Source organism: Columba livia, chromosome 9 (genome assembly GCF_036013475.1).
Source record: "Columba livia isolate bColLiv1 breed racing homer chromosome 9, bColLiv1.pat.W.v2, whole genome shotgun sequence".
NCBI classification, from domain to species: Eukaryota; Metazoa; Chordata; class Aves; order Columbiformes; family Columbidae; genus Columba; species Columba livia.
In genome coordinates this window covers 6440770-6455078 of record NC_088610.1, presented here as the reverse complement: position 1 = coordinate 6455078, position 14309 = coordinate 6440770, and the positions used below count along the sequence as shown (strand labels likewise).

Below are 14309 nucleotides of genomic sequence, written 5' to 3'. Positions count from 1 at the left end.
ATAAGATATATTTAAATCCAGCTACAGGCATGGATGTCAATGCTTTACCAGCTAGCTAGTTCAGTAAAAGGACCTGCTCTGGCAGGGGGATTGGACTAGATGATCTTCTGAGGTCCCTTCCAATTCCAAACATACTGTGATACTGTGACTAGTCTATAAATAAACTGGTATAATGAATGCTATACACCTGTAAGTAATAGTACTGTAATAGTTCATTGTAACTTTAACGTGTTCAGACTGAGGAGTGCAAAACAACGTGTCCTCCTTGCTAGGAAAGGGCTCAAACACAAGCAAGTCTTCTCCTGAACTGGGAATGCTGCACTTTTCCACAAGAAAGCCAAACTGACCTCTAAAATCTCAGCATTCTGGAAGAGCAGAAGCGAGCTCACTGCATATTATTTGTGGAAAGACATATCATATTTTTTAAATTGCTTCCACCACAACAATCTAACACATGATGACAGACACAAGTACAGATGTGCACTTCTCTGCTGGGATGCAGACAAGGCAGCAAAATGCTGCCCTACCCCCTCCTGAGGATGCAAAATGGAAGCGTCAAACACCTCATGTGGAGTTATGCACTCGTTTATTTTAAAGACAGAAAGGATTAAATACATCTACATAAAGGAAAGAAAAAGTGTTTAAACAACAATAAAAAAAGATTTAGTGGTATTAATAAAGAACTCCCTTAAAGCAGCATGTCACCATTAAAGTAATTAATAGGGCATGCAAGACACTTCAGCAGAAAGTGAGCAGTGCTCACATTAGAGCCTTTTACGCTTTCACATGACCTCAAGACAGACTGTGGCATTTCTGTGCAAAAGCACCCTCTAAAATGGAGATGGGGGTATTCAAGTCTATAAAAAAGTGATTTTAAAATTTAACTGATATGGTCCAAGTCTAAAACGCAAAGGTTAAGGGAATATTAGAAGGGCAATAATTCTATCTGATTAAACTTTTATCCAAAGTGACAATAAAATGTTCAAAATGAATTAAGGATTTTATTAACAGATGCAGAAGCTCTATAAAAGAGTTTGAAATCTAAGTAGCAGAGAGGAGAGGTTTTAAGTTTTTTTTTGTCTGGATGGAGGCGATATTGCTATAAAACTTTAATCTTATTGCCATGCCACAGTGAAGGTAAACCTGTCAGAGGTAATAGAGCAAATCAGGAATGCTTTTTCTCCCTTCTCTGTTCCAAGGGCCTCTTTCCAGCATGTAAGTAAGAACACGTACATTCTATGTATGGCATTGATGCTATAGGTGACAGACAAATGTAGACAGGCTATGCGCTTGTGATTCACCTGGACTTCTGCTGGTTGCAGGAGTCCCAAGGTGGTGAGTAAAGGCAAATTATATGGACCATTCCAAATGAGTACTGAGCAAAAATTGGTGTTACGCCACCAGAGACTCTTCAGACCATTTCAGCCTTTCCGAAGTGGAATTAACTATTTCAGGACTGTTGCAGATATTTTAGTTGTTCATTAGTACCTTGGTGTGATAAGATGATCACACCAACTTCTGAGCCCTTGACAAATGATTGAGTTTAAGCAAGCCATAAATCTGTGGAGCAGGATAAAATACAATATCTTTGTGAAGATTACTACTGAAAGCAAGGCTTATATTACTTAGGGCAGAGCTCTGCTTTATTAGGGCAGATTAGACTCAGTATCATTTGCCAGCCGTGATTTAGGCCATCACTAATTTTTCCTTCTGCCTTGTTGCTGCTAAATTCTGGCAACTTGGTTGCCTTGGTGATGGCTGCAGTGCCTGTGGCAGATACACCGGAAGACATCTCGCAGAGTAGTTGGCTTTTTTGGGAACTCTTGAGCCTTCTGCACATTGCCAAGAGTGCTACAGTGGTCACCTGTGCCACGGTGGCTATTCCACCACCCTCCGACCCATCAACGCCAGCAGCGGGCACAACCCAAACCCAGTCTGTCCCTGTCCCATCCTGTGCCCACCATGCAAGGACCCAGGGCTCAACCTCTCTCGCTATCTGCAAAACCCCATCATGTGCCACAGCTGCTGAGGAACGAGCCCCAGAAGGCAGGTTCAGGGATGCCCATACCCTTCTTCTGCCCTACACTACCCATGAGAAAAGCACAGCTCCTAAGAGGAGCAACCAACTGCAAATTGCCAGGGAGACTGGGATGTCAAGCAAATATTTTTCTTTTCACAACAGAACATAAATATTTGGCAGCACATTTAATCTATAGCATCCAAAAGTTACTCAAACAGAGTGGAGAACATTGCTATGATGTTCATTTGCTTCCTAAAAGATGACCAGTCACAGATGGCTCGCTGTGGAAAATATTAAATTAATTTTTAAAACTGTTGTCTGGCTTTAACACGGATTGCATTTACACAGAGAGCTCTGTTGGTGGAATGCCAAGATGGTGTGTTGGTTCAAACACGTCCTTAAACAAAAAATTATATTGTCAGAAGCTATCGAATATTCATACTTAAAAATCTCAATGCCTGATAACATCCAAAAGTTAACTTACATGTCAACACTCCCTCCCATCACTCTTGCTATGCTTCCCTTCACAAGGGAAAACATCCAGGTTGGTGAGTAGCAACTTTAAGGTTTTGGGCACCACAACCTTTATTTTTTCAGATTTTCAGAGCAATTAGAAAAAAAAATACCTATATAAAGAACGTTAGGTAACATGAGATTCTGAAAACAACAGAAGGCCACTGTGTTAAAAGTCAAACAGCAAGGATGGAAATACAATGAGCTGAAGCATTAAACTATCACATGTTAGCTGATTAACTTCAGCAAGACAATAAAAATCAAAACAATACAAAGATCTTTTCCAATCCCCAGTGTCTGCAGGCAAACATTCCTACAGGGCCTGAAGAAGCCTATCAAATCCCTGCTTTAAACCTGAAACCAAATACATTACAAGGGTTCTCAGTTTGGTTTTCCTCCCCTGTGAAGCTCCATTTTGACAACAGTGAAAGCCTTTGGAAACACGGGCGTGCAGCATAAAGATTGTCCCCAGTTTCCAATTCCTGCACTTACTGCACTGCCTCAGCTGGGCTGTGAGTCTCTCGGACAGTAAGAGCATCAGGTTGCTGTGAAAAACCCACATTGTTCTTCTGCATCAAACATTTGCTGGGAAGCAGCAGCCAGGGAAAAGCTGGGGCAACGCTGAGCAGATTTTGTTACTCATATTAAACCATCCAGATGCTCCACACTCACTGATGCTCATGGTGCTGTCACTGCCTTGACTCTTACAGATGGTCCTCACAGGGATGGGCACAGACACAGGGACCGCAGGTCTTGCTAGCCACATTAACCAATGTGCTCACTGCTCCTGTGAAAACTGCTACCTAGCCGTGCACAAAACTCTCTTGTCCCCAGCAAATGCTACAGCACGAGTGTTGAGCTGTAATCTGGTCTTCCTTGTACCCAGAACATCCCAGCGGATCATTTACCTCCTCTGTCAATATTGTATTTGGCCCATAGATTTATAATCAATGCAGCTGAGAGAAAACAACATACCTGCAATTTGCTTTGACCCTCTATGAGCACCAAACACTCAACATAATCTTAGAATCAATAAACTTTTTCTCTTGTCATCGTTCATGCTTGTGCTTTCCCTAAACTGCCATGATTTTGTTTTTTTTCTAACCAGAAATCTACCAAGCCCACTGGGATTTGCTTGTGTGTGCCACCATGAGTTAAACAGCTTCTGCTGCAAACAAACATTGCAGGCAGGCAAACTGATGTCCTGGGTTGACGAAACAGAGGCAGGACGCTAGAGGGAGGATCGACTCACAGACTGAGCTTTTGCTAGAGCAAAGTCCTTGCACCAAGGAGATGGCTGAAATGGCACGCTGCAAAAGCCCGCTTGCCTCCCTGGTGCCCCGGTTGGAAAACTGCTGTCTGGACCGAAGTTAAGAGGGCATCTGAAATCAGAGAGCGGGCGAGATGAGACTTTCTGTTCTCTGCAAGGCTGCTAAGGGGAAATCATACCTGCTAAATCCAAACACATCCCTTCCAGGACAAATTCAGCTCTGTTACTGGCAGATATCACAGCCTGGCTGCAAGGCCTGTGCTCTACCAGTTGCTCTGCTAGCACAAGATCAGTGATGAAAAATCATTAAAAGGATTTGCTAAAAATATTAACCCTGTATATACTTCAGCAAGTTCCGATTTTTTTATATATATATATATATTCTGGACACTATGCAGCACTTCGACATCACTGCATTAGGAAGGACAGAGAAAACTCAATAACACATGGATCTGATGGAAACACACACCTAAATTACAAGCCCTATTTCAAATAAATCACAGCCTTTCCAAAATAATTGTCTTCAGCATTTTGAACTGACAAATAGCTATGCAGGACTACAAGCAAGAAGCAGGACTTCGTGGAAGGGAACACTGTCATGGTCCTTCCCACCTTCCTGGGTTTTCCAAGAGCCCTCCTCAGCTTTCAGCTGCTCTTTCATTTTAATGCTCTAACCAGCAGTGGTTTGAGGAGGGGAAGAAAACAAAGGTACCTCCTTCACTTCAAGATCTTCGCAGGCTGAACTAGGCAGAACATTGGGACGTGGACAGTCTGAGCTGTACACTGCAGGCTGTGTTTTTGGTCCTGGAGAGGTCATTAGAGCTCAGAACTGGAGGAAGCAGAGCTAGAAAAGACCTCTGGGTCTGCCATTGCCTAGAGAAGGCTTGACTAGATCTTAACTGTTCTTTACAGATGTTTGCCCCACCTGCCCTTGAAGGCTTCCAGCAATGGAGATCCATGCCTAAATAAACTGTATTTAATCTTCTTGGGTTCAGTTCTCTACCTGCAATACAGAGATGATGACACTGCCTTCTCCCTCCACTTGCTGCTGTTTATCAGGAAGGTTTTTTAGAGGCAAGGGCTATCACCTGTCATTCACTGACACACCACAGTAAGTTCTATTAGTGTGATCTCTAGATGCTACACAGGTAGTAAAGGTACTCAGGTAGCTAAGGGTGCAAGCAGCAAATAGTTTGCTGAGAAGGCGGTAAAGTGCAATTAAAAGAAAAGCAGAGGTGAATGCTACAAACACTGAATCTGGCTTGCCATCTAATATCTCTCTACACCTGACCACAAATGAAGCTTTTTTCCAACTACTACAAAGACGCTGGTGCATAAGACTTTATTTTTAACTTATAAGCTGTTCCCGCAAGCTTTCGAATGTAGACGAGTTGGGATACCTTTTAAACGTAAATCTCAACACACAGCTTAAAGTCATTGCTAAATTACTCACCATTCCCTTTGCTGTAGTATGATCCATAACCAGCTGTAGAGCCAGAAGTAATAAAATCCTACTGGTCCCACAGAAAGGGAGACTATTTTGCTAAGAATATGCAGCTGGTCAGTGGAATTCACACCGTGAGGTGAGAAATTCTCTGAATGGCAGCAGCTCATCCTTCACAATACCATCTTATTTCAGTTACACTAAGAACTCCCTCCACAAAGTTTCCCATAGTATAGTTTTTCTACATTATGCATGTCTAATTAACACTTAGTTTATACAATCAAATATGAAAAATGCTTCTAATTATAAAAGCGCAAGGCAGAGACAAGAAGACAATTCAGGTTGTTATGACTGCCAACACACGCAGGAGGAAAGATTTGGATTCTAGGAAGCCATCACAAAAGTCTCAAGCAAGTCCACGTGTGGAGGCGGAATCTTGACCTAATAAAGACATATTCTTAAAGACTGACCATGGAAACAAGTGGGAAATGATCCATCCACGCTAGCAAAACTTTGAGCTACCAAGACATCACTGAACTAGTTAATCAGCACTTCATGCCCAACCTTCCAACACAAACATATCTATTAAGATGCCATCCACCACTATGGTGACTTTTCCAAAAATATCCACCTCATAACACTGCCATCATTGGGAGCATCAAGTTGCTTTACTTCCACAATTCATAGCTGGTCTTCCTCTGAAGCAACACCCCATTCAGTTTTCTGTAAAGTCAATTATACCAAGGTGTGGCCTGATCCTCTCACTATTTACTTCAATGCCAATCATCTGCATTCACAAAAGTCAACAGCAACAGCAGGTTGGAGATAGAGCACACTACACCTTTAATCTCATCAAGTTATTTGGGCCAGTTACCCAAGCATGTCCTGCTTCACTGAAAAAAGAATAATTTCATCCTCTAAGCCATCCTTAGCACACAAGTGTGTGGTCTCCTAATCCTCCGCCAAGGGGAGCCCAGTGCAATTATTGGCAGGGCTCATGCTCTCCTGTCTTCTAAAGGACCAGGAATGTTTCCTCTTCAAGCCTTTGTTTGTAGACTTCTTTTCCTGTCCTTGTTGTACAGTGAAATGAGTTGGCTCCGTCTTCTTTGATATGAGTCTGAATCTCCACAGTGGAGTTCCTATGTAGCATCGTCTCATGGTATGCTTTCGCCCTTTTCTTTATAACTCCAGTTTAAAAAGGTTATTGACCCCAGCCCCCCAGCAAAGGAACCTTTTCCTCCTGTCTAGTGACAAAATAAGAGACATGACCCATTCTCTATAGCAGCTGGTAGGCCACTTAAATAACAAAGTCAGGCTTCAAGAGGGTCAGCTAAGTTCAATATCCGTCCCAGTTTTGACAGAAGCTGCTTCACTGACATATTCTCTGTCACACACATTTTTGGTACCTCCTAGACTTGGACTCCTGCAAGCTCCAGGTGCAGTTTATACAACGGCACCCCATCCTCCTCTATTTTATTCCCTGATCACACAAGACCATTTACCACTCAAATCAGCAGCACTGAGCTTATAGCCACCACTCCCTCCTCCAGCATCCATCTGTATTTCTTTTATATCAACTGTCGCTGGGTGGTATTAATAGAACAGATTGTTAAAATCTTTAGGGATTTATTCATTTTCAGTTTTACAAATGACAATCAGTTTACCAGGAACAACAATCTTTCCTTGCCATGATTTTTTTTTTCCAAAGTTACCAAATGGACCTAAACCAGCAAAATTACCAAAACTAATAATCGATAGCATTAAAACATGCCTGTGAGCAAACAAACTCTAGATTTCTGTTTTGTGCCTGCTATGCCCACGGACCTCTCCTGCTGTGGTTAAGGAATATCCAGTGCAGGAGCCCGGAGCTGCTTGGTGCAGCCAAACTGTGCCTCTCTGCTCCAGCAGCCGAGGCTTAATGCCTTCAGATCCCCGGGTCACCGGTTCAGCTCCCTGCTGCCGATGACTCACGCAGGAGCACCGAACTAAAACTAGCAACAGCAGCTTTTTTCTAGGAGAGGATTGAAGACTAGCATTGATCTCACTGAAATATTTCGAGGGCAGAAAAATTCCATCACGTAAAGAGTGCGTGACTTCTCTGCGGTTTATTTTATATTTTTGTTCCAGTTGTCATTCTGAATTCAAACTCTTTGGAAAGCAGGCATAATAGTCTTAATGATCCCATTGAGCAGTTTAAATTCAAATTGTGGAGCACTCGCAATACCATGCTGGCAGCACTTTCCATAAATTACTCTCAAATTCAATACGTTACTTGACAAAAACAAGAATAAAGGGCTTTTTACTTTAAAAAGAAGAAAACTTGTATCATAAAAAAAAAAATCTTTAAATTATAGTTTCTCTTTTCTGGTCCAATTTAAATTGTAACATGGTTGCTAAATTAGTGCTGTAATCTCTGCTTACAAATTGCAGAATTATTTTTAAAAATAGATGTAATTTTACTGCAGGGATCAACCTCACACTTTAAACCGAATGTGCTGGGGGTAGCTGCTCTTGCACAGCTTTCAAACAACCACACTCACATGCACACACAGGGCGATGTTTACAATACCAGTCACACTGAAGCCAATAGCAGTTTTACTAGAGATATCAATGAGCACAAATTGAGTTAATGTCACCATTTCAGAATGATTAGCAAATTTAAGCTTTCCGAAGATACTCTGTGGCACCAGTGGATGTTTCCTAAAACAGTGTTTCTGAACTGCAGCCTCTGATAGACCAGAAAGAAGTTAATAAAAGAGAGAAACACCTTGAAGAAGTGGTGCTTTTTTGCCCACAAAACAATAGTTGTGGAAAAAAAAGTGGAGCCCTATGATCTTGAGTTTAAAGCTGGGGAAAGGCAGTAATCAGGGCATGACTTCCATGCACAGTTCTTCCCCCTTCAAGCACTTCCACAGCTTTAGTACTATGGAAAGATTAACCTCACCCTGCAAAATCCTTGTAAGTGATCTTTGGGGTAGGGTTTAAGGTCATGTCCTCGATATCACACAGCAGAAACAGGAAACCTTGATGCCCTGGGTCTCCATATGGCACTGCAGCACATTTCCAACATCTTCCCCCGCTGCTCTAGCTAGACAGACGTGAGACAACTTCTTTCTTCTCCTTCAATAGCTCATTATTTCTATCCCACCACTTCTTCTGACTCCCTTTCATCTGATCCTGGCTATTTCTGCTTTGCTTGGTTCGTTATTTCTGCTTTCTTGTCCCCTCCCTTATCACACCACGGTCCTACCCTCAGGGCCCAGTGGTGGGTCACATTCACTTGGACGCAACAGAAGGATGCTCCTTGGAAGCCAGGAGCATCTGCAGTATCTTGCTGCTTTCTGCACTAACTGCAGGTGCTCAGCATCTTCCAGCCCTCAGCCTCACAGGGTTTATCTCCAACTGCCAAACACTGGACTGCCAGGAAAGGGGATAAAGAACGGAGGAAAGTTTCCACGTCCCGGAGGAAGCCATCAGGACATCAAAGAACATCCCATTCACAAAACAGCAGCAGCACTCTTGCCAGACCGGTGTGTCTGGTTAACCTTGTGTTCAGTCCTTATGATAATACAGTATCTGGAAAGCAGACAGCTGGCACTGCTCTAACATCTTGCTCTTCAATCTTTTATAACAACGATTTCACTGATATTACTCTCAACCTTCTTTCTGCACCTAGTCCAGTGCAAAAATCTCTTCAACTACTTACAGGAAGCAAACCAAATGTGTTTGTTTTTTTTTTTTTCTCTCTGTAATTTGCCCTGTAAGGGAGGGGAGAAACATACTGATAACATACTGCAGACATAGCATTCATCATGTCTACAGCAGTACATGGGTTACACTGGAAACCCTGTCATGATATTTCAGATGTTACTTGACTGTTGTAATGACTAGGAGACATCTGCCTCCTATTAACACTTGATTTTTTACAATTGCTTTTAGTTCAGCAGAAGTGTCTTAATGGAGAAGACTGGTACTCTTTTAGAAATAACATCAATAATGAAAGAATCCTTGGATGCAGAGCAAAACCAGCGAACGCACTGGCAACAGAACTCACTGCGTTCGTAAGATGTAACACAAAACGGTAGTGACTGGTTTTGGGTGGGAGGAGTTTCATGCGAAACAATTAACTCTGCTACTAAACAGGTGCTTGATCTCATTAGATATTAATTCAGACTTTTGGGGAATTTAGTCTTAACTGGGTCACTGATAAATAAACCCAGAAACAAAACCAAAACACAATGCTTCTGCAGGCTATTTAGGCTTGGTATTGACTAACCAGTAATGAAATACAGCTCTTCACAGTAATCTTAATTACGCCTTCACTCCAGCACGACTAAGAAGAGTCATATAATAAACTAAGATTAGCCAATTCTAACTGTTGAAAAACATGTATTTTTACTTTTGTACACTGTTTTTATGCATGTAAGGCCACAAGTCTGACAAAGAAATTAAAGAAATAAAATCAAAGAATTCATGAATTTATGTATCATGACTAGGCAAATATTATAGTTCATTTTCTTTATGTAAATGAAAGAGCTTGGCCTAATGGCTTGCATAGTAGTTCAAGAGTTTTGGACTTGGGGAAATGGGGATGTGTGCTAGAAATCAGCATGAATTAGGCAGACCAGTAAACAAGCTTCATTGAATTACTCAGATTTGTACCAGCTGAGAATCCTGTTTTCTCAGCTGGCCACAGCCAGGGTTTAGCTGTGCAGTCTTGGGCTGGTCACACAGGGTCCACCTTTCATAGGAATTCAGGTCCACGGGAATCTGGCTCTGGGTTCTCACATCCCATTGCGTTCCTACAGAACTAGGGCTCCCAGTGTCCAAGTTACTTTCTGATAACGGGACTTAGGAAAGCTCCAAATAAATTTTAAAAAAATAATCAGAGGCCACAATTCAGCTAAATCCTTAAGTACAGGCTAGACTTACAAGCAGGTCACTCACTTTCATTGACTTCAGTACGACCACACCACACATGTAAACGCAAAAGCATTCAAAATTGTGTCTCAGCAATTTAAGAGCCCCCAATCCATTTGGAAGAACAACTTGCAAACCCAGCTCAGGCCCCAGCAAAGCCAATGCAGACCTCATTTCATTGAAAAAAAAAAACAAACTATGAGACATATGCTCTATGACACGAGTTCCTCAGGCCTAAAGCCAATAGCGTGGAAGGTGCCTAGATCCTCTGAAGATTTGGCTTTCTGCACAGCAGAGCCTTCAGCTTTATGAAGGATCTTAAGATTTAGGCTCCCATCAGTTGTTTCTTCCACATTTAAGAGTTTAATGTGTGCTTTTTTTTCTTTTCTGCACCACATTGCCAGATTCCTGCTTTCTATTTCCCACTCGCACTACCAGCTGTCCAGCTACACGTACGTAGCCCCATCAGCATCGCCATCCTTCCCCCTGCATGTGCAGCAGCAGATGGATCCGGACGTGTTTTGGGTTAAGTCCATAACCAGGTTTTTGTGAACTGCATGGATAAACATTTAAAGGCCCCTTCTGGTTATATAAAAGAAGGCTATTAAACATTTACTCTTTCCTCTGTACTCAGAGCTGCAAAGCCATATCACAGAATGTACAAACACAGATGCAACGAGGCAATTATTGTTCCTTTATCCCTTAAACAGATAGAAGATAAATTTGAAAGAAAATGAAGAACAGAATCCTTCTCCCTTTCCTTTTTTATCCTTTTATCTCCCAATGTAGGAAGTTTACTGAACCCTTGCCAACAATTCACTCAGGCTAATGAAGTGTATAAGGAATGGGATTAAATAATCTTAGACCATTACTACAGTGCCTAATGCAGATGTTTTCCCAAACTAAAGCAGATGAGTGGTGAAGAATGCGTGCTTGATTTAAAAAAAGAAGAAAAGAAAGTATCAGTCTGCAAGCAGATGAAGTCAATGAAATGTTTAATTCCAGTTACATAAAGTTGCTCCAGTCATATTACAAATGCACCTTCCTAAAATGTGCAGTGCTTTGCACATGGTCAAGCATGCCCATTAAATTAACCTTAAATTTTTTATGGTGCAATCATTTTAGCAAAAACAAAAATGGTAATGGTTTAAAAGATACGTATTCCATCAAAAGATCATTTAGTTTTAAAAAGCCAATTAACAAGGCCTATATATCACTGCCTTGTAAGTAAGACAGAATCCTCTCTTTTATGTTCAATGTTTCCGCAATGGTCTCCCTGCAAAGGCTCTGCAGAAACAGAAGGAACAATGGTATACTGGTGGCATTTTCAGAAATATATATTGCTGCTTAAATTATTATTGGAATGCCAGAAGTGTCAAGAAAATAATTTTTACTTTCAGAAATGCAAATCCAATTCTGGAAGCAACTCGGGTCCACTGTTTATAAAAAGAACTCTGGTTTAGAGAAAGACCTACCAATGCTTTAAGAAACACTTCAGTGCTTTTCTTATTCTAAGTTACACAGATCATCCCTATACACTGTATGCTAAGGTCACACCAAGGTAAGGCCTCAGGCATGTTATGTGATGTTTCTTTAATCTGCAGCTGGTTCCAACTCTAATGGGAGCCTCTTAAAAGGTGCAGCTCCTCGGAGCAACTCTTAATTGCTTGCTTTAAGAGCTTGTTGGAGGCAAGGAGTGAAATTTTAGGGTAAGATAAGCTTCAAAAGACATCCAATCCTAAGACCCTTAGTTCAGTAGAAGGACTTCTATCAAGCAAAGGTCTATTTCAGACGTTCTAGTGCTATCTTGCATCCCACCTCCTTAATCTTGGTGGGCACCACAATTTGTAAGCATTTTGGTATTGGGTTTCTTTACAGAGAAGAGTTTCGAAAGCAATGCTACTGCTTTAGAAAGAAAAAGTATTAAAGAAATCACTGCATAGTCTGTTCCTTACAGAGCTGAAATAATCACAAACAGCACTTCTTTCCCCTGCTTTGGCCACTTCATTTTACAGAAAGGTTAGATCAGAACACAAAATCAACCTAGGAAGCTGAAAAGATCACAATTCTTCTGAAGACCATGGAAAAAACTGGTGCCTGCAGCGCTGCCATGGGATTATCAGGTTTTAACTGTATGCCAACTCTATAGCAATGAAAAAACACCAAAATCAATGTTTCCAATGTCTGTGTATTTAAAGTAGGGTGCAAACAAGAATAGGTACTTACAATATAGCAGGGTTCACAGTAGGCTTTCTTCTCCACTGCATAGAAAGGCTGTCCCCTCAGCTTGTTGTTGCACATCATGCAGGTGAAGCACTCCACGTGGAAGACCTGGTCCATGGCCGTGCAGCCAGTGCCTTCCCCAACAACGTTCTCCCCGCAGCGGGCACAGCGGCCTGTCACCAAAGGGAAGGGACATCAGTCAAAGCAAGCTCCCAGTCCCAGCTGCAGAGAGGGTCATCCCACGTGAGGTAAGGGGGACGTGGCAGCTCCATCAACAAAACAGATTGCACCACTAGAAGGCACTCTCACAGCAGCCCATATGAAAAGACCTAGAGGCTTGAAACTGGCTCCCAAGACCGTGCTGATATCAGTTCTACTGCTGCTTCTGCTGGCCAGTGATCAGCAGGTGTCTAGGCCCCAGATGCAAATCATTCTACCATCACCTAACCCACCTATATAGTCACCCTCAGCTCCTTAATTAGATGGGATAAACCTGTGCTTAAAGCTTTGCCTCCAAATGAAAGGATTTTGTGGTAGGATGCCTTGTAAAGCTGCCTAGTGGTAGCACAATTGTTACTGTTTAAAGAGTTGTTTTTACTTGTACAGTTTAAACCAATTCCCTCAATGGAGTCAATTATACTGGCAAAAGGATTTAACTTCTTATGGTTTTGCCAGTAGAGTAGTATCAGTCCTGGCACTGTTGCCAGGGTGCTGATGCTGAGCTAGTTGATATTTTAAATAAAACGTAGTAGCTAAAGACTGAGTGATTACAAAGAGTGCAATATAATCTCTTACATTAAAAAATGACTTTTTTTCTGTTTGAAGATTAATACAGATTAAGATATTGTGTCTATTTAAAGTATAGAAAGTATTCCTCAAGAAACTGATGTCTGGATACTTTATTCTTACTAAACTTCAAGAAAGGTGTATCACAAGGCGCTAGTAGACTATAAGTAAAGACAAGCCCTAAGAGCTCTGTTTCTGAAAAAGGTCCTTAATGTCACATACAAACGCATAACACAAAAAAATCTGCACACACAAGTACAAAAGACTTGCTGCCTTGTTCAGATTCTTGTTGGAAATGTTATGTGGCAGACAGGTTTAAAGTGAAGACAGGATTTCAGAGAAAGCAGTTTTCTTAGATCATGGGAAAGACATTTTCCTAGGGAGGACTGTGGTGCAGAGGTGGTGAAGTGGGTAGGTGGAAGACATACCTTTGTGAGGTGCAAGCAGGAAGGCAGACTGAGTTCAAAACAGAATGACTCATAAATGCATATACTAATACCATGTCCCTAATAATAATTAAATAATCCAGCAAAAATGCAATGTTCTACCATACCATGGTCTGTATTTATTGGCCTTTTCAACCAAATACTGCAGAATTTCCTAAAAGGACTTGGAGACACCTTGTCATCCCAATAGCAGGGCTGTTGTCCTTGTGCAACACACCATCGATCTCACTGCACTCATGGCTTCTTCCCTGCCTTTCCCAGACTCCAATAGCCTATATCCAGGGAGCAAAGCTAATTTTGGATCCCTCAGGATGCAGCAGAATGATATATATACACATTTGAGATATATTAGGAAAGTCTGGAAAAGAACCCAGATCATTCTGATTTGCTAGAATGGCACAACCGTAGTTGGCATTACACAGGACAGACAGTTCCTGACTCAAACAGCTCCCAGTCTGAACAATGTGGAGAAACAAGTCACCAGATAAATCCAGACAAACCTGAAAACCTCCCCAAAAGGAATAATGTTGTTTTTAAAACGTAACTTTCTTTAGCATCTGTTATTAGCATTTTGATTGACAGTGTTGTACTTTAATCACTTCACTGTAATGCTTCTTGTGAGGACTCTTTTTTTACGAGCAGAGAAGGAATGCAGGGTTCCCAGCATGGTGGTGAGGCTACAGAGCA

General features: G+C 41.6%; 1 protein-coding gene across 37 annotated transcripts in view; it reads right to left on the bottom strand.

Moving 5' to 3' along the window:
• The window catches only part of LPP (LIM domain containing preferred translocation partner in lipoma), a 397232-nt gene that overhangs the window by 46341 nt on the left and 336582 nt on the right, over positions 1 to 14309 (bottom strand). For all 37 annotated transcript variants that reach the window (XM_065073609.1, XM_065073577.1, XM_065073576.1 and 34 more), the window contains one exon: positions 12394 to 12563. In XM_065073609.1, coding sequence (XP_064929681.1) covers positions 12394 to 12563 — 170 coding nt within the window. The remainder of the gene's footprint in view (positions 1 to 12393; positions 12564 to 14309) is intronic.